Here is a 26,035-nt window from a genome sequence, read left to right as displayed (position 1 = left end):
ATGGTGAATCCACTAGCTCCCTGGGCAGCCCATTCCAATGCTTAACAACCCTTTCTGTGAAGAAATTCTTCCTGATGTCCAACTTGAACCTCCCCTGGTGCAGCTTGAGGCTATGTCCTCTTGTCCTGTCACTAGTTGCCTGGGAGAAGAGGCCAACCCCCACATGGCTACAACCTCCTTTAAGGTAGTTGTAGAGAGAATAAGGTCTCCCCTGAGCCTCCTTTTCTCCAGGCTAAACAATCCCAACTCCTTCAGCCGCTCCTCATAGGACTTACTTTCTAGACCCTTCACCAGCTTCGTTGCTCTTCTCTGGACCTGCTCCAGCACTTCAATTTCTTTCTTGCAGTGAGGGGCCCAGAACTGGACACAGCACTCGAGGTGTGGCCTCACCAGCTCTGAGTACAGGGGAAGAATCACTTCCCTGGACCTGTTGGCCACACTGTTCCTGATACAGGCCAGGATGCCATTGGCCTTCTTGGCCACCTGGGCACATGCTGGCTCATGTTCAGGCAGCTGGTGACCAGCACCCCCAGGTCCTTTTCCACCAGGAAACTTTCCAGCCACTTTGCCCTCAGCCTGTAGAACTGCAGGGGGTTGTTGTGACCCAAGTGCAGGACCCAGCACTTCGCCTTATTAAACCTCTTTCATACGCTGACTGTAAACAGCAAATTCTCACCCACAGAATCAAATGAAACATCAACTGCTGCCTGAGGCTGTTACATAAGACACAGTCCTACAGGACCCTAAAATAGACTCATTTATCTTTCTGCTTGGAGCATCACCTCTTTCCAAATAACATTTTCTTTCCTGAGACTCCATGCTCTCTGACTTAATGGAATCTCCTCCATCCTCAAAAGGATTTCCTAGGCATTCTTGGCTCTTGATTCAGCTTTGGGTCTCCCTTTGACTATCCAGAGGGTGCTACAGGCTTTCAGGAACACCAAGTCCATGAGCTGCAGCTGTCTGCTATTTATAGTGATCTGCACAGGAATGCATGAGTTCTAGACTTCTAAATTTCCTATTTTCTTGGGGAAGAGACTGCAGGTATTTTCTCATGCTTGCATGTTTTTGGAGATCCCTTGCAGACTGGGAAATATGACTCTACTCTGCTGTCATGAGACCCCACCTGGAGTACCATATCCAGTTCTGGGGCCCCCAGCACAAGAAAGACAGACTTGTCAGAGTGAGTTCAGAGGAGGACCATGAAAATGATCAGAGAGATGGAACACCTCTCCCATGAAGAAAGGCTGAGAAAGCTGGGGTTATCCAACCTGGAGAAGAGAAGGCTCCAGGAATACCTTATTGTGGCCTTTCAATACTTAAAGGGAGCTTATAAGAAAGACACAGAAACATTTTCTACCAGGGTCTGTAGTGACAGGACAAGGGGAAATGGCTTTAAACTGAAAGAGGGTAGATTTAGATTGGACATAAGAAAGATGTTTTTTACAATTAGGGTGGTGAGACACTGGCACAGGTTGCCCAGAGAGGCTGTGGCTGCCCCATCCCTGGAAGTGTTCAAGGCCAGGCTGGATGGGGCTCTGAGCAACCTGATCTAGTAAAAGGTGCCCCTGTTCATGACAGGGGTGTTGAAACTAGATGATCTTTAAGGTCCCTTCCGACCCAAACCATCCTGTGATTCTAAGATGTAGAAGGTTTGGGCTGGAGAGATCAAAACCAGAGAGGCACACAGGGAGGGTTACAGTTTAGGCTGTCACACTTACGAACATGGTTGGCCCATATTGGAATGCACTGGGTACACCGGGCACACCAGCATAATAAGGTAACCCAGTGTAGCTGTACCCTGGGGGCAGGGTCGGGTTGAGGAATGGCTGCTGAGTTGTATGATGAGTCTGCGGCTGGTTCTGCTGCGGCTGGGCGAGCGTGGTAGTAGGAGCAGGGGAGGCAGAATCCCCACGGCCAAATTTTGTTATGTCACCTGCAAAAGAATGAACTGATCAGAAAAGCTATCAAAGCTACTCCAAAAGTGGAGAATTCAAAGGATTCAAAACCTCTGAATACAAGTAGACAACTACAGAAGAAGACACATCCTACACTTGAAAGCCTGCAGTTGTTCATGGGAGGCCTTCTCCCAGTCTCTGTTCCTGATGGCCACAGGGACATTGCCTGTTCATGGCACAGAACTCCATGCCATAGCTAATCCATTGATAAAATGGAGATACCAATACTCACCTATCTCACACAGTCTGAGCAGATTCATTATATCAGATCATTGCAATAAAACATGCTAAAAGCAAAAGTATGGCAAATAGCCAAAGAGCAAATAGTTGTTGGGTTAAAGTGTGACTCTCCTGGAGGTTAAACTGACTAGCAAAGCCTCATGGGCTGAAAGCAAGTTAGGATTTACAGGAAGTGATAGGTATATTTTTGTCAATGTCTATTTGTCAAGCATGACTAGTTAATATGTCTGGTTCCTCACACCACCAAAGTTCTGGAGACAATAGCTGAAGGCCAAGAAAGCAAGACTTGCATCGTGGGCCACCTTTTTAAGAAGTAGGAAAGGAAATTTGGTTATTACCCCAAAAGCAACCTCCTGAGAGAAATGATTATGCAGCAGAAAAACTCCTGAACACTTGCATTTTCTGGCAGCCTACAGAGTAGCATTGTTGAGGAAGAAGAGAACTGCTCACCAAGTGTTGAGGAAGAAGAGAACCGCTCACCAAGCTCACCTTGCACTGCCATCCTGTCGCGCAAGAAAAACAGTCTTTCGTCTTGCATGCAGCAAGCTCCAACAGAAACTCCATGACATCCAGAACAAGTGGTGGATCAGTCTAGCTGAAAAAACTCAGTTATGTGCAGACACAGGTGATCACAGAGGATTCTATGAGGCTCTGAAAACAGCATACGGGCCTACATACCAAGTCCAAAGACCTCTACTCAGTGCAGATGGTCAAATGCTTCTAACAGACAAAACCTCCATTCTGAATCGATGGTCTGAACACTTTCAGACTCTTTTCAGTATCAACCGTGTAGTCCAAGACTCAGCAATTCAGTCCATCACACAACAACCGGTGAAATACAAATTGGATACTGCCCCCACTTTAGGAGAAACCCTTAAGGTCATACAGCAGGTGAAAATTGGCAAGGCAGCTGGGGTTGATGGAATTCCACCTGAAGTCTGGAAACATGGGAGCCAAGCACTCCATGCTAAATTTCATGAGTTTGTGGTGCGCTATTGGGAACTAAGCGAACTACCATCAGACCTTTGAGATGCAGTCATCATCACTTTGTATAAGAAGAAAGGAGTTAAATCAGACTGCTCAAATTACCGAGGTATTACTCTGCTCTCCATTGCTGGCAAAATCCTGGCAAGAATACTCTTGAACAGATTAATACCCGCTATAGCAGAAGGAATTCTACCTGAAAGCCAATGTGGTTTCAGAGCCAACAGGAGTACCACAGACATGGTATTTGTTCTCAGACAACTGCAAGAGAAGTGTAGGGAACAGAACAAAGGTCTCTATGTAACCTTTGTCGACCTCACCAAGGCTTTCGATACTGTGAGCAGAAAAGGTCTATGGCAGATTTTGGAACGTTTAGGTTGTCCCCCCAAGTTCCTTAAAACGATCATATCACTCCATGAGGATCAGCATGGCCAAGTCAGATATGGCAATGCACTTTCTGAGCCCTTTCTAATAACTAATGGTGTGAAACAAGGTTGCGTTCTTGCACCAACCCTATTCACAGTCTTTTTCAGCATGATGTTCCAAAGGGCCACGGCAGACCTCGATGATCAGGACGGTATCTACATTCGATACTGTACTGATGGAAGTCTGTTCAACCTAAGACGACTGAAGGCCCACACCAAGACCTTAAATCATCTTGTCCGGGAGCTGCTTTATGCTGATGACGCCGCCCTTGTTGCACGCACAGAAGCAGCTCTGCAGCGTTTAACATCCTGCTTTGCAGACGCTGCTGAGCTCTTTGGGCTGGAAGTCAGCTTAAAGAAGACAGAAGTTCTCTATCAATCTGCACCAGTCTTCCATCATCCCCATATCACCATTGGCCAATCAGAGCTCAAATCAGTCCAGCAGTTTTATTACCTAGGTAGCCTCATCTCCTCAGATGGTAAGATTGACGGAGAGATAGACAACGGGTTAGCAAAGGCATATAGTGCCTTCGGAAAACTCCATAAAAGAGTTTGGCAAAATAAACACTAGAAGAAAAGTACAAAGATCAGTGTTTACAGAGCCATTGTGCTGTCTACTCTCTTATACAGATCTGAATCATGATTCGCCACCACCTGCGTCTCCTATAACGCTTCCATCAACGCTGTCTCCGCACAATCCTAAACATCCACTGGTCAGATTATGTAATCAATACATCTGTTCTAGAACAAGCAGCAATCACAAGTATTGAGGCCATGTTGCTGAGAACACAGCTGCATTGGGCAGGGCACGTCTCAAGGATGAAGGACCACCACCTCCCTAAGATCTTGCTTTATGGTGAACTTGCCACCGGCTGCCACAAGAGAGGAGCCCCAAAGAGAAGATACAAGGACTCCCTGAAACAACATCTCAACCTTGGCCATATTGATCATCATAACTGGTCTACTCTGGCCTCCAATCGGGAAGTCTGGAGACACACTATCTATAATGCTACTGACACTTTTGAGAAAGCACGCAGGATCACTCTTGAGGAGAAAAGACAGCGCAGAAAGAATTGTGCCTTGCAGAGTGTACCACCTGGGGAGTCTTTCTGCTGTGCCTTTTGCAACCGGAGATGTCTATCTCATATTGGCCTTTTTAGCCACCAACGTGCTTGCAACAAGCCTGGGTAGTGCCTTCCCAAATCTTCGTTTGCGAAGCCTAGCCATGACAGAGCAACATGCTCACATGTTTTTAGTGAGGTGACATAAATCACTCATATCTATCTCATTCCCAACTAGTATTCCTTTATGTTCGTTACCCAAAAGTATGACAACACTTAATATCATCGTTATAGGAATTATAACACCTATAGCTACAGTTTTAAGCTGTAATCAGATTGCAGTGAAAGAAAACCACTGGCTGAAAATCCTGGATGGCATTAACGTAATCTTTGCACAACAATAACCGAAGAGTAAGAGCAGAAATGAACAAGGGCTTCTTAGACCACGTGCTTTTGGGAATGAAGTCCATCAGATTTGAGGAGGGTGAGGGGGAGCCTGATAGGTGCAGCTCCTCCTGAGAACACAGAAGTACTAAAATAGCAGTAACAAAGGAAAGCAAGCCAGTCAAATTTCAAGAAGAATGATCAAGCTATGGAATATTTTTCAAGCACCTGTATGTGCTTGGGAAGAACGCTAGATGACACTACCATTTAAATTTGTAACAACTTTGCACTTACTCTCAAAGGTTATCCAACTTACTCCCAAGAACCTCCAAGTCACATATGAATTACTGACCAAAATCATGAAGAAAAATAAAATCAATAAAAAAAACTAATCAGTGTCAGAGTTGAGAGAGATGCTCGCTTTTGTTTGTCTAGTTTGGACTGATGAGTTTAATTGCCTACAGAAGGGAAAAATGACTGCTCTTTCAACAACAGCAGGATGACCAGCACATCTCACTCACTATCCTCGTGTTTAAATAGCACTCACCTGAGTAGGGGTTATTAACAAGGCTTCCATCTCTGCCTGTCAAGGTTGCAGGAGCAGGGAATGTAATTCCATAGTAATCCTTAGAAAAAGACAACATCATTTATCAATAGCTGAAACCAAAACAGAGCTGGACAACTCTTATGAACCCTGTATTACATGCATAAGAAAATTTTAAAAGGAAGAACTAAAGGAAGTTTGGGCAGCAGCTGACATCGCTTACAGCATAGCTGAAGATTTACCTGAATCCTCAACTTCAAAATAAACCTATTTTACAGACATTTTTAATATCATATACAAATACTTAATCTCTTTATGGTAAATTAAAGGCAACAACTAAATGCTTACCCCTCCCAACCTTTAGTTCTGAGCTGTCATATTCTGGTGAGACTGTGACTGGAAAAGCAACAGACCATCAGGGGCCAAAGACCTAGGGTCAGGCCAGGACCATAATCACAGATTGGATGTAGTCTAAAGGTTTTACCATGCCCTGTTTTCTAAAAGTAAAAAACATCAGCTAGGAAATCAGCACAAATACTAAAAAAACGTGAAAAAGAGTTACCACCTGATGACTGGAAAATTTAATTAAACTATGTTACAAGAGAACTCAGATCAGTAGTTTCCAAAGTGGAGTGTGCAAGAAAATCCATTGGGGTGCATGAAGAAATTGGGTTTGGTACCATTAATAAATAAGGTTTAAAAAAATTAAAAATATAGCATGAAAATAAAAATTTGTTCTCATCCTTTTTTTTTTTATTTTCATGTATGGTTTATAACATACATATTAGTGCAATAGTATACATATATAATTTATAAATAAAAATATATTGGGAGTGCTCACAAATTTTTTACTGATGAGGTGGTGCAATCAAAAAAGGTGGAGACCACTGCCTTAGATCATTCTTCTATAGGAAGGTAAGACAGTCCTCACCCTAGAAAGCTCACACTTCAAGATGACAGGACATGCCAGCAAAACCAAAGCAGCATTTTGTCTTCAGTTTGGGACAAGAGAAAAGTTTGCCTTCCCCTCTTTGGGTAAACTCCACATGTGGGGCTGGTACTCTACTAAGTGATTTTCCTCCTAATTCTCATGGTTTTCTCCTTACCACCTCAAATCCATCAAAAATTAATACTTTAACTACTAAGATATCCATTTCCACACAATCTTCAACACTGGAAAAGCATCTTCCTCCTTCGTACCCCTCTCTGCAAATTCCCCAGCACCTTCCACCTTGCTGCATTTCTGTGCATCCCTCCCCTGTCTCCTAAACCCAGTCCTCCATCCCTGAACATGAAACCATCCAGCAAAGATTTAGTATTGCAGGTACTTTCTGTAACTTGAAACAGTGACATATTTCATCATCCTTTCCTTCCCAGGTAATTCCACCTCAGCAACTCCAACGTGAATCACATAACAAAACACAACCAAATTCCTAATCAAAGTCTTTGCAGGTTACACAAAAGCAGCACTCCCATCTCCTGAGGAACATCATAACACAAAAAGCAGATTTGGAGAAGAGATCTGAACAGGATTCAATGGACATGAATTAGAACTGACACGGTAGCATTTTCCCTCATATAAACCTGACAAAATATAACCAAATCTGCATGAGAACAGGGTCTAAGGATTGCAGTTATTTCCACTGCCCCTCAGGTGGGGGATGTGCTGGTATTGGCTGGGGTAGAGTTAATTTTCTTCCCAGTGGCTGGTATGGGGCTGTGTTTTGGAATTGTGCTGAACATGGGGTTGATAATTATAGAAATGTTTTTGTTATTGCTGAGCAGGGCTTGCACAAAGCCCTGAACACCTGCCTGTCTGTGGGAAGCAGTGAATGAATTCCTTGTTTTGCTTTGCTTGTGCATGCGGCTTTTGCTTTCCATATTAAAGTCTTTATCCCAACCCACAAGTTTTCTCACTTTTACTCTTCTGATTCTCTCCCCAATCCCACTGGTGGGGGAGTGGGGGAGCAGCTGCATGGGGCTTGGTGCCTGGCTGGGTTTAACCACAACAGGAAAACAACATCAGCACTGAATATCCCTATCCCACACACCTCTGCATATACACATTCAAAACAAAAATCATTAGAAAATACTAGTGCAAACCAGTTATCTTTACACTTCATGCCCACCCATAAGAAAACATCTGCTCTTCAAACAACACAGCTATTTCCTGACCTACAGAAGGGATGCAGGAGAAGGTACCTAAAGTCAAAACTGAAATATCAGGAAGAGACTCAAAATGGAAGACAGAAAAGGACTGAAAAATGATAAGTGATCTGATGTAATAGATGTAAGCTATACCAAACAGCTTGCTAGGTACCATGCACACCAGCTAAGGCATTTATAAGATCTCTACTACACAGTCAACCTGAAACAGACTAATAGAAAAGATAGCATATCCCAATGTAATACACACCAAAAATAAAACAAACAAACAAATCCAACCAAAACAAACAAAAAACCCAAAACACAACACAGTGAGAATTTACAGCATCAACATAGACATTAAGAAATTGTAAGTGTAGAAAAATCTTCAGAAGAATTACTCGAGGAGGAAAGAGTTAATGCTCGCTCAAGGAAACTTTGCTGCCTGGGAAAAAAACATTTTCCCATGAATAATTTTATGTGTTTTCTCTTATTCCTGCCTGCCATGGAGGTTGACTCCCTGTTACAAGACAAGCTCTCACAGACATGCTTGAAGGCCCTGCGGGGGGGGCCAAGTGTGCTATAAAAAAGGCCCCGAGAGAACAAAAGCGGGCATTTTTTCATGCCCAGTGCTTAGCACCGTACTGTTACTGGTTTTGGCTTTCAGAAATAAAATTTTCTAAATAGCCTGGTATCTGGGGTACCTGCATGCAATTTTTCCCTCACAGAAATTGAATTAAATTTAAAAAGATATGCACATACCCCTCCCCCAACTCACTGTATCAGCAGCCACCAGTACCTCTCACTACTGGAAGCTTCCTAGGAAGCAGTGACAACTTGCATTTGGGACTCTGTCCACTTTCACTTTCCAGATGTGAACAGACCAGTATGTCAAAGACAAATATTCCCAGGAGTTCCTGCATCCCATACACCTAATATTGCCTAATTTCTACAACAAATTCAAAGCACAATAAAAATATCCCAATATCTAAAACCACAACCATCGCATGAATAATCGATGAAAAAACCTTCACAACATTTATGCATGTATTTATAAATATCAACACACTGAGGAAAAACTGGGGGGAGGGGGAAATGACAGATGACCCCAAAAACATTCTTTAAGATATTTGCAGAGAGGAAAAACCCTTCCACCAGCAAGGCTGCAGCTGCTATAGGGAAAGGTGGGACGAAAAAAAAAAGAAAAAAACCCAACAAACTAAAAATGTTTGTCAATAGCAAATAAAAGACAACATGCATTAACTAATATATACAAATAATAACAGAGCATAAAATAAGAAAAATAGATGTTGGTTGACTAACTTGAAAATAAAAACAAGCAAGGTCACTCACAAAAGAGACAAAAGGGAAACCCTGAAACACATCCCCAGTACAGCTACCCTAAAAGCCTCTGCTGCCACGCTTTCATCGCTTGCTGAACCATAAGAGCACAGTGTGGAAAACTGCCAGGCTTGCTGTGTCAAAATGTGGAGAATTGATGAGACTAGTTGAGCAAGAACATGAACTGAGCCACTTGCTTATCTTGTACCTGGCTTGCGCAAAGGCATTCCTAACAACTGAATGATGTCCGGGTGGAGGCCTCATAGTTCAGTGTTGTCTGAATGAAGCTAGAAAAACAACCACAGAAGCCTCACAAAGAGCACCCATGTCTCTCTACCAGACATTAGCCTCACACCCCCTTATCTACACATAACAAGCCTTGTTAGAAGTTTATAAAATATGACTTAGTCTCATCACCTCAAGATTATAAATCTGGTACTTTGTAAACAGTGGAAAGAAGAAACACCTTGTTAAGAGGAGACACTTCACTGATTGCTGGGCAGATTGACAGGTCTGACTCATTTTCCTTTCTCCATTAGCAGGGATGCCTCTTTAGGTAAGAAATTGCATTTAAAAGCTTAATTAAATGTGAAGTTAAGCTTAGTGAACTGTGAATTGTCAACTTAGCTCAATTATTCATTGGCTAGCCTTAGGATATTTAGTGTTAACACAGCAAGTGCATTTATCAACAGCAATTCTGAATCTGTTATATCTGTCACCTCAATAAATTATCTATATTCAACTTTGCGAAGCTGTCTCAGTGAAAGTCTGTGGAGGGGCTCTGTTAGGCAAAAGTCAAATCCATACTCTTAACACACAGGAACCAGACTTCCCCCCATACCCTGACAGCAGCCCTCAGGAGAAAGAAAGCTAAACTGAAAATGGAAATGCTGTCTAGATGATGATGATGAAAGGAAAGCCACCAAACCATATAAAGCTGGCTACCGAGCAGCACCCCAAGCACACTCTTCACCCTTACCCACCACCAAACCTGACCAGGCTCCTGCCCAGCACCACCCATACAGGACTCACAGCCCTACCTGCAGCATGGTGCCCCAGTGCTCCTGCTCCTCCTGCTGGCTTTTGCCACTGCCCTCGCTTGCCACCACCTGTGTCCCTGCAATGGCACCTTCCCCAAAGACAGCTTCCAGCTCCTCCAGGCCATGGCCCCCAGCCCACCACAGCCCTGCCACCACCAGCATACACCATTTGCCTTCGACCTCCTCCTCCACATCAACCTCCTACAGCAAGCTGTCGCCACTGCCCTCCACATCCTCCAGCACTTCTTTGCCGTCCTCAGCAGCCTCAGCACTCCCCAACACTGGGATGCCCAGTGAAACGGGAGACAGGCCTAAAAGAGTTAACTGAGATATCTTGGCCTGCTAAAAAACCCCAATACCTGTTTTGCCAGAAGAACATTTTAGGAGCAATGGTTAATATCATGTTCTGTTCTGCTCACTGCACCAAAGGCCTTATTACAGAAAGAATAGGAGTAGTACACACATAGTAATAAATTAGGTAAACTAGATGTTTGAATAAGATCTAGAAGGCCCAGAGCCAGGATTTTGCAAGTTTGAAGAATTCAGGTCACCTAATTGAAGTGGTCAAATTGAGGAAGACATTCATAGCGACCACCAGAAGGATGAAGGCTTGAGGAGAAGACCCCCAGAGTAGAAGACTGTGCATGTCTGGAAAGACTCCGCCCAGAGACTAACCTACTTATTAATATGTATGTTACATTATGTAACCATGTATCTAAAGTGTATAAAATGGCTTAGTTTTGCACTTTCAAGTCGAACAAGTTTGTCCAGCACAAACTGGCTTGTTCCCAACGTTGAATAAATAAATACCTTGCTGCTTAAAGATTCAAAAGTCTCTGAGCAGTTTTTCAGACCGGGTTTTTCGGCATCAATTTGGCGACCGCAGCAGCACCGTCTCCATCTGACTGCAGAATCCATCAGAGCTCAGGGTGAGTTTTACTTGGAGGGTCTCCACTCTTCATCGACTTACTGCGAGGGTGGAGAAGGACTTGCTGCCTATTAATAAAAGGTATTTGTATCTTACTTGGTTTAGGGTTTTGTTTGGTTTTGAAGTTCCCATAAGACAAAGACGGGACACTGTCTCACTGGGAGTAATGGAAAAGGATGCTTTTCCTGGGGTGATAGCCCCTTAGCGCTGGTATGTTCCAGTTTTGTTTGTATTTGGCCAAATATTGTTTATTTTGAGGGAAACAAGGTATCTAAGTTTCCTTTTGGTTGTTCTTTTGTTTATGGTATTGGTTCCCTTAAGTTCATAACCAACCTATGAACTTGGGATTGGGGCGCCGCTATTGTGTTAATAGTTTTGTGTGTGTTTATTGTCATTTTGTGTTGTCTTGTTTGTTTTTGGAAAAGTTATTGTGTCCCTGATATACCTTGCTCACCTTGAAACATTCAGGAGCACATAGTTAAAGGTATTATCATGCTAAGAATTGCTACATGGGAGGTAGTGTTGAACAGTTAACTATAAGCACACCACATTGGATAAGACCTAGAATTAAGATCTGTCCATTTTGCAACTGTTGGTTATATGTATGAGCCTTGTGTAACAGATGTCAGGTTTGCCTCCTCGACAGACAAGGCTGGGACAGAACCAGTGTGCATATTGTAGAAAAGAGGGACACTGAAAGCAAGAATGCCCTGAATTAACAAGTGGAAATACAGGCACAGGAGGGGCTGTTGTTGCTTACAGAGTACCGAGTGGGGGGGGGGCCGGCAGGCCTGCCCCTAGGGGACCTGTTGGTAAAAAATTAAGCTAGGGGAAGAAAAAAAATGAATTGGATTTTCTAATTGATAATGGGGCTATATTTTCTATTTCGAATCAAGAATTGATACCTAAAAGTGATAAGTTTGTTCAAGTCATGAGTGCAATTGGTCAATCAGAAAAAGTCTTCTTTTTGAAACCCCTTAAGTTCAAAATTGGAAAACAAATAGGAGTGCATCAGTTTTTGTATTTACCAAATTCACCCAAACCCCTATTGGGCAGAGACCTACTAGAAAATCTGGGAGCTGCAACAGAATTCAAACAAGGTAAAATTGAATTTAAGGTAAAGGAAGAACAATTAATAGCAGCTCTGAGTTTAGCAATGAGCTATGTGGAGCCAAACCAGGATAATTCAAATATCAATCAAATTTTAGAACAGGTATGTCCAGGAATTTGGGCTACTGACACACCAGGAAAGTCGAAATGGGCAACTCCCATTCAAATAGAATTACAGCCGAGAGCAAACCCAGTAATTAGGAAGCAATATGCACTGAGGCTAGAAGATAGAAAAGGAATTGAACCAATAATAGATAACTTCTTGAAGTTAGGGCTTTTGGTGGAGTGTGAATCAGATTTCAACACCCCAATTTTACCAGTCAAGAAGCCAAATGGAACATATAGGTTGTTTCAGGATTTAAGAGCAGTAAATAAAATAGCTAAAACATACATGCAGCTGTTGCAAACCCATATACCCTCTTAACAAAATTAAAAGAAAATCTAATTTGGTTCATGGTATTAGACTTAAAAGATGCCTTTTTCTGCCTTCCCTTAACACAAGAAAGTCAAAGGATATTTGCCTTCGAGTGGGAAAATCCCACCACTAGAAGGAAAACTGAGCTCATTTGGACAGTGTTACCTCAAGGGTTCAAAAATATTCCCACAATTTTTGGAAATCAATTAACTAAAGAATTGGAACAATGGCAGTCACCACCCGGAGAGGGTGTACTTTTACAATATGTGGATGATCTATTGATTGCTACTGAAAAACAAGAAGAATGTGTCCAATGGACAGTAAACCTCTTAAACTTTTTGGCCCTGAATGGGTATTGAGCCTCTCAACAGAAAGCACAGCTGGTACAGAAAGAAGTGGTGAATCTGGGATATGAAGTATCTGGGGGACAACGATCTCTGGGGACAACGAGAAAGGAAGCCATCTGCCAGACATCCAAACCACAAACAATGAGAGATCTTTGAGCCTTTCTAGGAATGACAGGTTGGTGTCGTTTATGGATATATCAGTATGGACTAATTGCAAAGCCTTTATATGACCTGCTGAAAATAACTAAGGGCAACCTAGTCTGGACCCCCGAAGCAAGTGGAGCCTTCAACCGACTGAAGCAAGAGCTCATGAGGGCTCTGGTGCTGGGATTGCCTGATGTGACGAAGCCCTTCTGGTTGTTCTCGCATGAACGACAAGGAATGGCTCTAGGGGTCCTGGCTCAACAACTAGGGCCATATAAAAAAGCAGTAGCCTACTTCTCCAAACAATTGGACGAGGTAAGCAAAGGATGACCCACTTGCCTAAGGGCAGTAGCAGCAGTGATCATAAATATAGAAGAAGCCAGGAAATTTACAATGGGACAGAAAATTACTGTGTTGGTGTCCCATACAGTGTCAACAGTACTGGAACAGAAAGGAAATAATTGGCTGTCACCCTCCTGACTTCTGAAATATCAGGCAATCCTTGCTGAATCAGATGATATAATCATTATGGTGACTAATATTGTCAACCCAGCTTCATTCCTAGAAGGAAGAATCTCAGCTGAACCTGTCATGCATGACTGCCTGGAAACCATTGAAGCAGTGTATTCCATTTGCCCAGACCTCAAAAGAAGAACCACTCCTGGACGCAGAAGACTGGTTTACTGATGGCAGCAGTTTCATAAGACAAGGTGTGAAGATGGCTGAGTATGCTGTGACCACCACTACTGAGGTAACCGAATCAAATCCTCAACCCAGAAAACAGAACTGATAGCTCTCATTCAAGTTTTAGAATTGGAAGAAGGAAAACAAATTAACATTTGGACTGACTCCAAATATGCCTTTGGCATAGTTCATGCTCATGGAGCAATTTGGAAAGAAAGAGGACTTTTAACTGCTCAAGGAGAAGTTGTGAAATATACTGCAGAAACTCTACGATCACTAGAAGCTGTACAACTCCCCTCTCAGGTGGCAATTATACACTGTCGAGGACACCTGAAAGGTAACACTGTCCCAGAGGTAGGTAACAGAAAAGCTGACAGTGAAGCCAGGCAAACTGCTGAAAAGAGCAAAGTACAAGTAGTAGATAAATGGATACATGAAAATGGAGGTAAGGTGTTAGACAATGGGTGGGGTCAACAAAAAAATAGGTCAGTTAATATTACCAGAAAAATTAGTGCAGCAATTTGTAAAAGCAGAACATGATAAGACTCATTGGGGCTTGGGCTCACTCTATCAGCATTTAAGGACCAGAGTGGCAGGACCAAATTTATTTACCACAATAGAGTAAGTCACATCCCAATGTGAACTTTGTCTGAAAAATAACCCAAATACTGGAACAAAAATACACCAAGGGGCAATAAACAGGATGTTTCCCAGGTGAAATTTGGCAAATTGATTTCTCTGAGCTCCCAAGAAAAGGGGGAGGTTCTGTTATCTCTTAGTTATGACTGACACATTTTCTGAATGGTCTGAAGCTTTCCCATGTAGAACAAATGAATCAAGAGAAGTGGTTGAACGAGATTATACCACGGTGCCTGAGAGCATCTCTTCAGATAGAGGTTCACACTTTTGTGCACGAACTGTACAAGCAATAAGTAAAGCACTAAAAATCAATTGGCAACTGCATACACCCTACAGACCCCAAGTAAGTGGGCAAGTGGAAAAGATGAACCATTTCAATAAACAGCAAATAGCTAAAATCTGTCAAGAAACAAATTTGTATTGGTACCAAGCTTTACCTATTGCTTTAATTTGAATCAGGGTCAAACCATGGTCTAAAGAAAAGCTAAGTCCATTTGAAATTCTGTATGGGAGACCTTATGGAATGAACAATATTAACAGTGAAGCTTTGGATCAGATAGGCAATCAATATATTTATGATTGTGTTATAACTGTGGGGAAACAACTAAATAAGAATTCTGCTGTGGTGTTGAAAAATCAGATTAAACAACCTGATTGTAAAGCACATCCATTCACTTCTGGTGATTGGGTATATGTTAAGAATTTTTCAGGAGACCCTCTGCAAGAAAAGTGGGATGGACCTTTCCAAGTGTTGCTGACCACATTCACAGCAGTCCTGATAAAAGAACAACCCACTTGGATTCACTACTACCGAGTCAAGAGAATCCCTGAGAAACCATGGACCTCAGAAGCCATAGGACCAATCACTCTCAAGTTCACCCGACTGACTATTGGGATCTTATTAAATATGGTGACTATAACCTGGACTGGATCATTAGAGTGGCCATGATCTCAACCCTATATTGGGCATGCCAATTGTATAGGAAAAGATCTTTCAAGAGATTACAAATGGAATAATTTTTGTCTCTATAACTTTACTAAAATAATAAGCTGTGATTTTAACTATACAATTCCAATAACTACTGGGCAATTAATTGAAAATGATTATTTGTTGTATCATGATGTACCTAAATTACAAATAGGGATGGATATCAGTCTCTTCCAGAAGATGCTCCAACACCCAGATATAGAAAAGATACAGCAAGCAGGAGAACATCATTGTTGGGATATTTTTCTGGGATACTCCCCCACGGCCTCTCAGGTATTCCATTTCCTAATGCATCCAATCTTAGTATTGGTGAGTGCCGTTGCATTGTTATCATTACTCAATTTATGGCTGTAGTATAAATTAAGCACCATAATCAAAAGAGTGCAGATAATATGAGCAATTATGAAAATCAACCAAAACTCTTTGCCTTTGAAATTTGACAAAAGAATTTGCAAGTCATAAGAAAAGGGGGGAACTGAAACAGGAGCCAGACCTAAAAGAGTTAACTGAGATATCTTGGCCTGCTAAAAAACCCCAATACCTGTTTTGCCAGAAGAACATTTTAGGAGCAATGGTTAATATCATGTTCTGTTCTGCTCACTGCACCAAAGGCCTTATTACAGAAAGGAGTAGTATACACATAGTAATAAATTAGGTAAACTAGATGTTTGAATAAGATCTAGAAGGCCCAGAGCCAGGATTTTGCAAACTTGAAGAATTCAGGTCATCTAATCGAAGTGGTCAAATTGAGGAAGACGTGTGTGGCAACCACCAGAGGGATGAAGGCTTGAGGAGAAGACCCACAGAGTAGAAGACTGTGCATGCCTTGAAAGACTCCATCCAGAGACTAACCTACTTATTAATATGTATAATAAATGATGTAACCATGTATCTAAAGTGTATAAAATGGCTTAGTTTTGCACTTTCAAGTCGAACAAGTTTGTCCAGCACGAGCTGGCTTGTTCCCAATGTTGAATAAACAAATACCTTGCTGCTTAAAGATACAAAAGTCTCTGAGCAGTTTTTCAGACCGGGTTTTTCGTCATCACCAGGCATGGTAGGACCTCCTCAAAAACCTCCAGCATTACATCCACCACCTGGAACAACGCGTGCCAGCCAATGGCATGCTCTTTGAAGGCCTCACAACCTGTTGTTCTCAGCATCAACCAATACTTCCGGCTCATCCAGGACTTCATCTGCACCCACAACAACAGTGCCTGCCCCTGGGACCAAGTTCACCTCAAAGCTTGCATCTGCTTCAAAAGCGTGGACACATTCATATGTCAGATGAAAAGTCAACCTGCTCCTGCCCCCCACCAAACACACCTGTGTCAAATGCCCATTTCCAGCCAACATCAGTAGCCACAGATTGAGTAGAGGCAACAGCAGCCAGGGCTGGGATTGCTCAGCACCACTCGCACCTTTTCCAGTCAGGAGCCTGTGCCAACAAGGAAACAGGCAGGATCCTGGTGAAGCCGGGGCCAGTCTGTGACACAGCCCATGCACCAGAGAAAATTGCTGTGCTGTACAGAGCAGAAAGGGAGAAGGAGGTCATCATACATGTATCTGACAGGCAAAGAAAGGGTCTCCGCAGACAGGCCGGGATGAGCCTCCCTCCTGCAGCCCATCCTACTGATGCTTCCTGCCTTGGTTGAAGGCTCCGGACAGCAGGCCACTCTCAGGGACCCACCACAGTCCTCCAAGTCCAAAGGCATCTCCTGCTGATGCTGGACTTTTTCTTAGTAGCTGGTACAGTGCTGCTTTTAATTCAGTGTGAGAAAACTGTTGATAACACACTGATGTTTTGGTTGTTGCTAAGTAGCGCTTACCCCAAGTCAAGGACTTGTCTCATGCTCTGTCAGTGAGCAGGTGCACAAAAATCTGTCAGGTAGCATGGCCAGGACAGCTGATCTTAACTGGCCAAAAGGATATTCCATACCATAAAATGTCATGCCTGATATATAGAATCATACAATGGTTTGAGTTGGAAGGGACCTTAAAGATCATCTAGTTCCAACCCCCTCTGCCATGGGCAGGGACACCTTTCACTAGACCAGGTTGCTCAGAGCCCTATCCAACCTGTCCTTGAACACTTCCAGGGATGGGTCATCAACAACTTCTCTGGGCAACCTGTGCCAGTACCTCATCAACTTCACAGTGAAGAATTTCTTCCTACAACCCAATCTAAACCTACCCTCTTTCAGCTTAAAGCTGACAAAGATGTTAAACAGCACTGGTCCCAATACCGACTCCCGAGGAACACCACCCATCACTGGTCTCTACTTGGACACTGAGCCCTTGACAGTAACTCTTTGAATGTGACCATCCAGCCAAGTCTTTCTTTTATCACCAATGTAACTATAGAAGCCTTTTTTTGTTACCCTTGATGTCCTTGGCCAGATTTACTTTTGCCAGTGCTTTAGCTTTCCTAACCTGATCCCTGGCTGCTTGGACAACCTCTCTGTATTCCTCCCAGGCTACCTGTCTCTGCTTCCATCCTCTGTAGCCTTCGCTTTTGTGTTTAAGTTTGTCCAGGAGCTCCTTGTTCATCCACACAGGCCTCCTGGCATTTTTGCCTGACTTCCCCTCTGTAGGGATGCATTGCTCCTGAACTCGGAGGAGACAATCCTTGAACATCAAACAGCTCTCTTAGGCCCCTCTTCCTTCCAGGGTTTTATCCTATGACACTACCAAGCAGATCCCTGAGGAGGCAAAAGTCTGCTCTCCTGAAGTCCAGGATAGTGAGCTTGCTGTGCGTCCTCCTCACTGCCCTAAGGATCTCGAACTCCACCATTTCATGGTCACTGCAGCCTGGGCTGCCCTTGAGCTTCACATTCCCCACCAGTCCCTCCTTGTTGGTGAGAACAAGGTCCAGCATATCACCTCTCCTCATTGGCTCCTCTATCACTTGGAGAAGGAAGTTGTCATCAATGCATTCCAGTAAATTCCTGGATTGCTTATGCCCTTCTGTGGTGCCCCCCTCCAGCAGATATTGGGGTGGTTGAAGTCATCCTCCCTCCATGAGGACCAGGGCTTGTGAATGTGAGACTGCAATGGAGAAAGATATCCAATACCTGAGGGAATTAGCCAAGCAAAAAATTATTTACTATGACCTGGACAATGCATAATCCCCCATAGATCCAAAGTCCTGTGAATACAACCCATGTGGAAGAAATGTGTACAGAGCGCACCAACTGTTCATGCCAACCCATTGGCAACGTTAATCTGGAAAGACAATACACCACTAAAAATGGACGAAGCAGTTCACCATCTCTGGGAATATGAAGACAGTATTTCTTCCTCCGTCATCTCAGCTGTAGACAAACTGTCCAATTGTGGTGGGTTGACCTTGGTTGGATGCCAGGTGCCCACCCAACCGCTCTATCATTCCCCTTCCCAGTTGGACAGAGGAGAGAGTAAGGTGGAAAAAACAACTCGTGGGTTGGGATAAGGTAGTTTATTTAAGGTAAAAAGTAAAGCAAAGCTTGAGTGTGCAGAAGTGAAAGATAGCAGGGTTTATTCTCTACTTCCCATGAGCAGTGATGGTCGACCACTCCTGAGAAGCAGGGCTTGGGTACGCATGACGGTTCCTCAGCAGGCAGCCATTAGACAATGAATGCCCCCCTCCTGTTCCATGCCTCAACTTTTACATCTGAGCTGATGTCCGATGGTATGGAATGTCCCTTTGGTCAGTTTGGGTCAACTGGCCTGACTATGTCCCTTCCCAGGATCTTGCCCTCAACTGAGGAAGGAATGTTACGGTGCTGATGCTGTGCTCAGCAGTAGCCAAAACACTGGTGTGTTATCAACACCCTTCTAGCCGCCAATGCAAAGCACAACTCTATGGGGGCTGCTGTGGGGAAATGAACTCCAGCTCAGCCAGACCCAATACATCGATAAACTGACCTGGGAGTTCCAGAAATTCAGAGGGTTATTGCAGAATTGGTAAGGTTGGAAGGGACCACCGGTGGGGTCATCTGGTTCAACCTCCCCATTCAAGCAGGATTCTCCTAGAGTACATCGCATAAGATTGCATCCAGATGGTTCTTGAATATTTCCAGTGAGGAAGACTCCATGCCCTCTCTGGGCAATCTGCTCCAGTGCACAGTGACCCGCACAGTAAAGTTCTTCCTCATATTCAAGTGGAACTTTCTGTGCATCAGTTTCTGCCCATTGCCTCTTGTCCTATTGCTGGGCACCACCAAGAAGAGCCTGGCTCCATCTTCTTGACACCTCCTTTCAGATACTGATAGACACTGATGAGGTCCCCTCTCAGTCATCTCTACTTGAGGCTGAACAGGTCCAACTACCTCAGCCTTTCCTCATAAGAGAGGTGTTCCAGTCCCTTAACCATCTTCGTAGCCTCTGCTGCACTCCCTCCAGGAGTTCCATGTCTCTCATGTACAGAGGAGCCCAGAACTGGACGCAGCACTCCAGATGCAGCATCACCAGGGCTGGATCACCTCCCTCGCTCTGCTGGCAATGCTCTTCCTAATGCACCCCAGGATCCCATTGGCCTTCTTGGCCGCCACAGCACACTGCTGGCTCATGGACAACTTGTTGTCCACCAGGACCTTCTCCACAGAGTGGCTTTCCAGCAGGTCGGCCCCCAGCCTGTATTGGTGCCTGGGGCTATTCTTGCCCAGGTGCGGGCCCCTGCACTTTGCCTTTGTTGAATTTTAGACAGTTCCTCTCTACCCATCTCTCCAACCTGTCGAGGTCCTTCTGAAGGGTTGCACAGCCCTCTGTGGTATCAGCTCTGTGTCGTCAGCGAACTTGATGAGGAAGCATCTGCCCCTTCAGTCAAGTAATTGATGAATAATTTAAACAGTACTGGGACCAGTATTAAAGCTTAGGGGACACCACTAGTGACTGGTCTCCAACTAGACTCTGTACCACTGATCATGATCCTCTGGGATCTGCTGTTCAGACAGATCTCAATGCACCTCACTGTCCACTCATCCAGTCCACACATCCTGAGTTTGCCTATGAGGATGTTTTGAGAGACAGTGTCGAAAGCCTTGATCAAGTCCAGGTAGACACTGTCCACTGATCTCCCCTCAACCACCCAGGGAGTTGTTTCATTGTAGAAGGCAATCAGTTTGGTCAAGTATGATTTACCTTTAGTGAATTCATGTTGACTGCTCTTGATAACCTTCTTGCCTTCCATTGGATAGAGATTGCCTCCAGAACGAGGCGCTCCATCACCTTTTCAGGAATAGAGGTGAGGCTGACTGGCTGGTGGTTCCCTGGGTCCTCCTTCTTGCCCTTTCTGAAGATCAGGGTGACATTTGCTTTCTTCCAGTCCCCAGGCACCTCTCCTGATCATCACCACCCTTCAAAGATGATCGTGAGTGGCCTCACTATGGTGCCCACCAGCTCTCTCAGCACTCATGGGTGCATCCCGTCAGGGCCCATGGACTTGTGGATGCCAAATTTTCCTAGGAATTCTCTAACCTGATCCTCCTTGACCAAGGGAAAGTCTTCCTTCCAAACATTCCTTTACCCTAGTCTCCTGGATCAGAGATTCCTGAGGTCTGGTCTTGTAGGTGCAGACTGATGCACTGATGTTTAGTAACTTCTCTGCATCCTCTGTTATCAGATTCCCCCGGGATTTAGTAACAGGTGCACATTATCCTTAGTTTTCCTTTTGTTATTGATGTCTTTGAAGAAGCCCTTCTTGCTGTCCTTGACATCCTTGGCCAGATTTAATTCCAGATGGGCCTTGGCCTTCCTTGTCTCATTTCTACTTACTCTGACAACCTCTCTATATTCATTCCAAGTGGTCAGACCCTGCTTCCATCTCCTGCGTATTTCCTGCTTATGCTTGAGTAATGGTGGGAGTTCCTTGTTCATTCATGCAGGTCTCTTGCCCCCTTTGCCCAACTTCTTACTGATCATGATGCACCGTTCTTGATCCTGGAGGAAGGGATGCTTGAATACTGACCAGCTCTCTTGGACCCCTCTTCCCTGCAGGGCCTATTCCCATGGGATTCTTCCAAGAAGATCCCTGAAGAGGCTAAATTTAACTCTCCTGAAGTCCATGGTTGCAATCTTACTTGCTGTCCTACTTCTTCCTCACATGATACTGAACTCCCCAATCTCATGGTCACTGCAACCAAGGCTGTTCCCAACCTTCACATCTCCAGCAAGACCTTCCTTGTATAAGGTTAAGCAGCTTGTTGGTTCCTCCACCATCTGTGTCAAGAAGTCATTAATGTTTTCCAGCAACCTCCTGGACTGCTTGTGCTTTGCTGTGTTGCTTCGCCCTGTACGGGGCTGTATTTCAGCAACTGACAGCAGATGTCCTTTCATCCTTGAGAGAGTATATAGAAGGTACACACCATGGGATACCCTGTGGTTTTACTTGTGGGACTATGGAGAGGGTATGAGGAAGTGGGATGGAAAACCTACCTCGACCCTAGAGGCACGGGTGCAGGAATTGCAGGGAAAAACAAGCACAAATGGGGGTTCATCCAGGAAAGTTGTTGCTCCAGGGGACAGATTCCCAGGCAGAATGGGAGGGCTGATTTCACAACTGATTCTATGGAATGAAGTTCTAATCCATTTCTACAAGAACTAAGTGGAGAATCCTGTGATCAGTATTAGAGAGGCCCTGCCTCCAGCCAGGTGAAGAGACGGACAACTGGGTTTACTAGACTGCGTGGACATCCAAAAAATCCATAGCCATCAGTTTGATGGCCTGAACATCGGACTGACAGGAGTATAAGGCTCTAGGTAGATACCATTGCACAGTGTACCCTAATGCCATCAAGCTATGGCAAGTTAAATGTGAGTCAGCAGTGTGCCCTGGCAGCCAAAAGGGCCAACCATGTCCTAGGGAGCATCAGGCACAGCATCGCCAGCTGGTCAAAGGAGGGAATTGTCCTGCTCTACTTTGCGCGACCTCACCTCAAGTCCTGTGTGCAGTTTTGGAAGTCACAATATAAGAAAGATATTAAGCTGTTAGAGAGCATCCAAAGGAGGGCAACGAAGATGGTGAAGAGCCTTGAGGGGAAGCTACACAATGAGCAGCTGAGGTCACTTGGTTTGTTCAGCCTGGAGAAGAGATGGGAGACCTCACAGCTGACTACAACTTCCTCATGAGGGGAAGTGGAGGGGCAGACACTGATCTCTTCTCTCTGGTGACCAGTGACAGGACCTGAGGCAATGGCCTGAAGTTGTGTCAGGGGAGGTTTAGGTTGGATATTAGGAAAAGGTTCTTCCTCCAGAGGGTGGTCGGGCACTGGAACAGCCCCAAGCCCACCAGAGTTCAAGAAACATTTGGACAACACTCTCAGGCACATGGTGGGATTCTTGGGGCTGTCCTGTGCAGGGGTCAGGAGCTGGACTTTGATGATCCTTGTGGGTCTCTTCCAACTTGGGATATTCTATGATTCTATAAAGGTGCAGAAGCTATTTCTATTTCTGGAATGACAGGGGGATCCAACAGCTGAATGTATTGGAGGCTGAAATCAGTCTGACTTGGAATGAGTGGCAAAAGTACCCACTGTGACTGGACCAGAGGCTCCGTGCATCCTTGGAATAAACTATCTCAGCAGAGGGCATTTCAAGGACTCAAAAGGGTACTGGTGGGCTTTCAGTATAGCTGCCCTGGAGACAGAGGAAAGTTAGCAGCTGTCTACCTTGCCTGGTCTCTCAGAGGACCCTTCTGTTTTGGGGTTGCTGAAGGTTGAAGAACAAGTGACAATCGCTACCACAAGACGTGCACCAGCCACAATATCACACCAGTCGAGACTCCATGATTCCATCCATAAGCTGATTCATCAACTGGAGAGCCAAGGAGTGATCAGCAGGGTCTGCTCACCCTTTAACAGCCCCATATGGGCAGTTGCAAAGTCTAACAGAGAATGGAGACTAACAGTAGACTATCATGGCCTGAATGAAGTTACAACACCTCTGAGTGCTGCTGTGCTGGACATGACAGAACTTCAATAGGAACTGGAGTCAAAGGAAACCAAGTGGTTCCACAACTGATAACACTAATGTGTTTTTCTCAATTCCTTTGGCAGAAGAGTGCAGGCCACAGTTTGCTTTCACTTGGAAGGGTATCCAGTACACCTGGTATTGACTGCCCCAGGGGTGGAAACACAGCCCTACTATCTGCCATGGACTGATCCAGACTGCACTGGAACAGGGTGAAACTCTGGAACATCTGCAATACATTGATGGTATCATTGTGTCTTGGTTTGAACTGCCCCCCCTCCCAGGTTTGTGGGGGCCCTGGGCCTAGAGCTGTCCTTTAGCTGCCTGTAGTTAAGCTAGGGGGCTTCCCCCCACTGCATAGAGACTGGTGGGGGTGAATTTTAAGGCTTAGTATTGAAGCTGAGCCAAGGAGACGGGCTGAAAGCTCGGTTGCCAGGAGAAACAGTTGCGACTCGTTGCAAAAGTTGGAAGAACTCCAGGCAGAAATTGGAGGTGGGCCAGAGAGAGGCCCAGAGGTGCCTACATCAGTTTGGACGTGGACTACCAAAACTGGGAGCTGCAGCAGCTGGAGAAGAGTGAGAGAGCCATTAGCAGCAGGCGTGTTCTGGGTAAGGACTTAAAACAGCATCTTACTGCTGGGAGGAACCTTCATGAAACCAGGGAGGAAGGACTCAGAGATATCTCCTTGGACCTCGTGATGAAAATGAGACCTCAGCAAGGAGCTGAGACTGGTGGGGGGTGGTCAGAGGAACCCTTTTCCCTGATACCACAATGAGAGAGAGACTGCTTAACTATCAGCCTGAGGGCTTCTCCTGAACTGATTGCGGGAGGGGTCCGAGGGGTGGTAGGATTGTGTTAATATTGTGTATGCAATTGCTTTTAGTTTGTACAGTATTTATTTTGTATAGTAATAAATTGTATATATTCCCTTCCCCTATAGTGAGTTGTGCCTGCCTGAAAACTTCTCTTCGGTGTTGAGGTAAATTGGGGGAAGGCTTGGAAATTGGAAATTGGATTTTTGGGGGCTGTCAAACCACCACACATTGTGAGGGGGCAACACAGCAGAATAAGTTTTGAGAAAGGGAAGAAAATAGTCCAAATCCTTCTGAAGGATGATTTTGCCATAAAACAAAGTAAGGTCAAGGGACCTGCACAGAAGATCCAGTTTTTAGGAATAAAATGGCAAGACAGGAATTATCAGATACCAACAAAATAACAGCAATGTCTCCACCAACTTACAAGAAACACACACAAGCTTCTTAGGTGTTGTGGGATCTTGGAGAATGCACATTCTAAATGACAGTCTGATTGTCAGCCCTCTATATCAAGTGACCTGGCAGAAGTTGCCCCGAGCAATGACAAGTCTTTGAACAATCAGCAGGAGACTATTCATGCAGTAGCCCTTGGGCCAGTCCGGACAGGGTAAGATGCAAAAAATGTGCTCTACACTGCAGTCAGGGAGAACAGTCCTTCCTGGAGTCTCTGGCAGAGAGCACCAGAAGAGACTCAAGGTTGACCCCTGGGGTTTTGGAGTCAGGGATACAGAGGATCTGAAAAGGAGATATTGGCAGCTTACAAAGGGATTCAATCCACTTTGGAAGTGATTGGTACTGAAGCACAGCTCCTCCTGCTGGGCTGGATGTTCAAAGGGGGAGTTCTTCCCTACACATCATGCAACTGATGCTATATGGAGTGAGTGAGTCACAATGATCACACAACAAGCTCCAATAGGGAACTCCAGTCATCCAGGAATCTTGGAAGTCATCATGGACTGGCCAGAAGGCAAAGGTTTCAGAATGTCACCAAAGGAGGAGGTGACGTGCTGAAGAGGCCCCACTACATAATAAATTACCAGAAAGTGAGAAGCAATATGTCTTGTTTACTGATGGGTCCTGCCGTCTTGTAGGAAAGCATTGGAGATGGAAGGATGTATGGAATTTTGTACAAGTCACAAAAACTGCTGAAGGGGAGGGGGAGTCAGTTTGCAGAGGTGAAAGCCATCCAGCTGGCTTTGGACATGGTTGCACAAGAAAAATGGTCAGTACTTTATACTGATTCATGGATGGTGGCAAATGCCCTGTGGTTACAGCAATGGAAGCAGAATAACTGGCAGCACAGGGGTAAACCCATCTGGGTTGCTGCATTGTGGCAAGATATTGCTGCCTGGTGGAGAACCCGGTTGTGAAGATATGTCATGTAGATGCTCATGTACACAAGAGTCAGGCCACTGAAGAACATCAGAACAACCAGCAGGTGGATCAGGCTGCTAAGACTGAAGTGGTTCAGGTGGTTGTGGATTGGCAACATAAGGGTGAATTATTTCTGACTCCATGGGCCCACGACACCTCGGACCATCAAGGAAGAGATGCAACATATAGATGGGCTTGTGATCGAAGGGGTGGACTTGACCGTGGACACTATCTCCCAGGTTATCCAGGAATGTGAAACGTGCTGCAATCAAGCAGGTCAAACAGGTAAAGCCCCTGTGGTATGGAGCACAATGGCTGAAATACAAATATGGGGAGGCCTGGCAGATTGACTATACCACATGCCCACAAACCCAACAAGGCAAGCGCCATGTGCTTGCGATGGTTGGAAACATACCCTATGCCCCATGCCACCACTTGGAACACCATCTTGGGCCTTGAAAAGTAAATCTTATGGTGACACGGTACTCCAGAAAGAATTTGAGTCAGACAACCGGACTCATT

The 26,035-nt window shown here is 44.7% G+C and overlaps 1 protein-coding gene and 1 long non-coding RNA gene across 2 annotated transcripts in view; both read right to left on the bottom strand.

The window, feature by feature from the left end:
• Window positions 1-26,035, bottom strand: part of LOC116780027 (ubiquitin-associated protein 2-like) — a 136,390-nt gene that overhangs the window by 5,235 nt on the left and 105,120 nt on the right. Inside the window, exons 21-22 of the mRNA XM_032674529.1 lie at window positions 5,600-5,678; window positions 1,722-1,936 (exon numbers count right to left, since the gene is read on the bottom strand). Coding sequence (XP_032530420.1) covers window positions 1,722-1,936; window positions 5,600-5,678 — 294 coding nt within the window. The remainder of the gene's footprint in view (window positions 1-1,721; window positions 1,937-5,599; window positions 5,679-26,035) is intronic.
• On the bottom strand, window positions 10,780-16,382 carry LOC116780070. Its single transcript, XR_004354313.1, has 3 exons — window positions 16,230-16,382; window positions 14,395-14,399; window positions 10,780-10,792 (listed from the first exon to the last, which is right to left on the bottom strand). It is a non-coding gene; the product is annotated as an uncharacterized LOC116780070 (long non-coding RNA).

This window comes from Chiroxiphia lanceolata, chromosome W (genome assembly GCF_009829145.1).
Source record: "Chiroxiphia lanceolata isolate bChiLan1 chromosome W, bChiLan1.pri, whole genome shotgun sequence".
Lineage (NCBI taxonomy): Eukaryota > Metazoa > Chordata > Aves > Passeriformes > Pipridae > Chiroxiphia > Chiroxiphia lanceolata.
The sequence above is the reverse complement of the archived record's forward strand: the minus strand, read 5'-3'. Positions and strand labels throughout refer to the sequence as shown.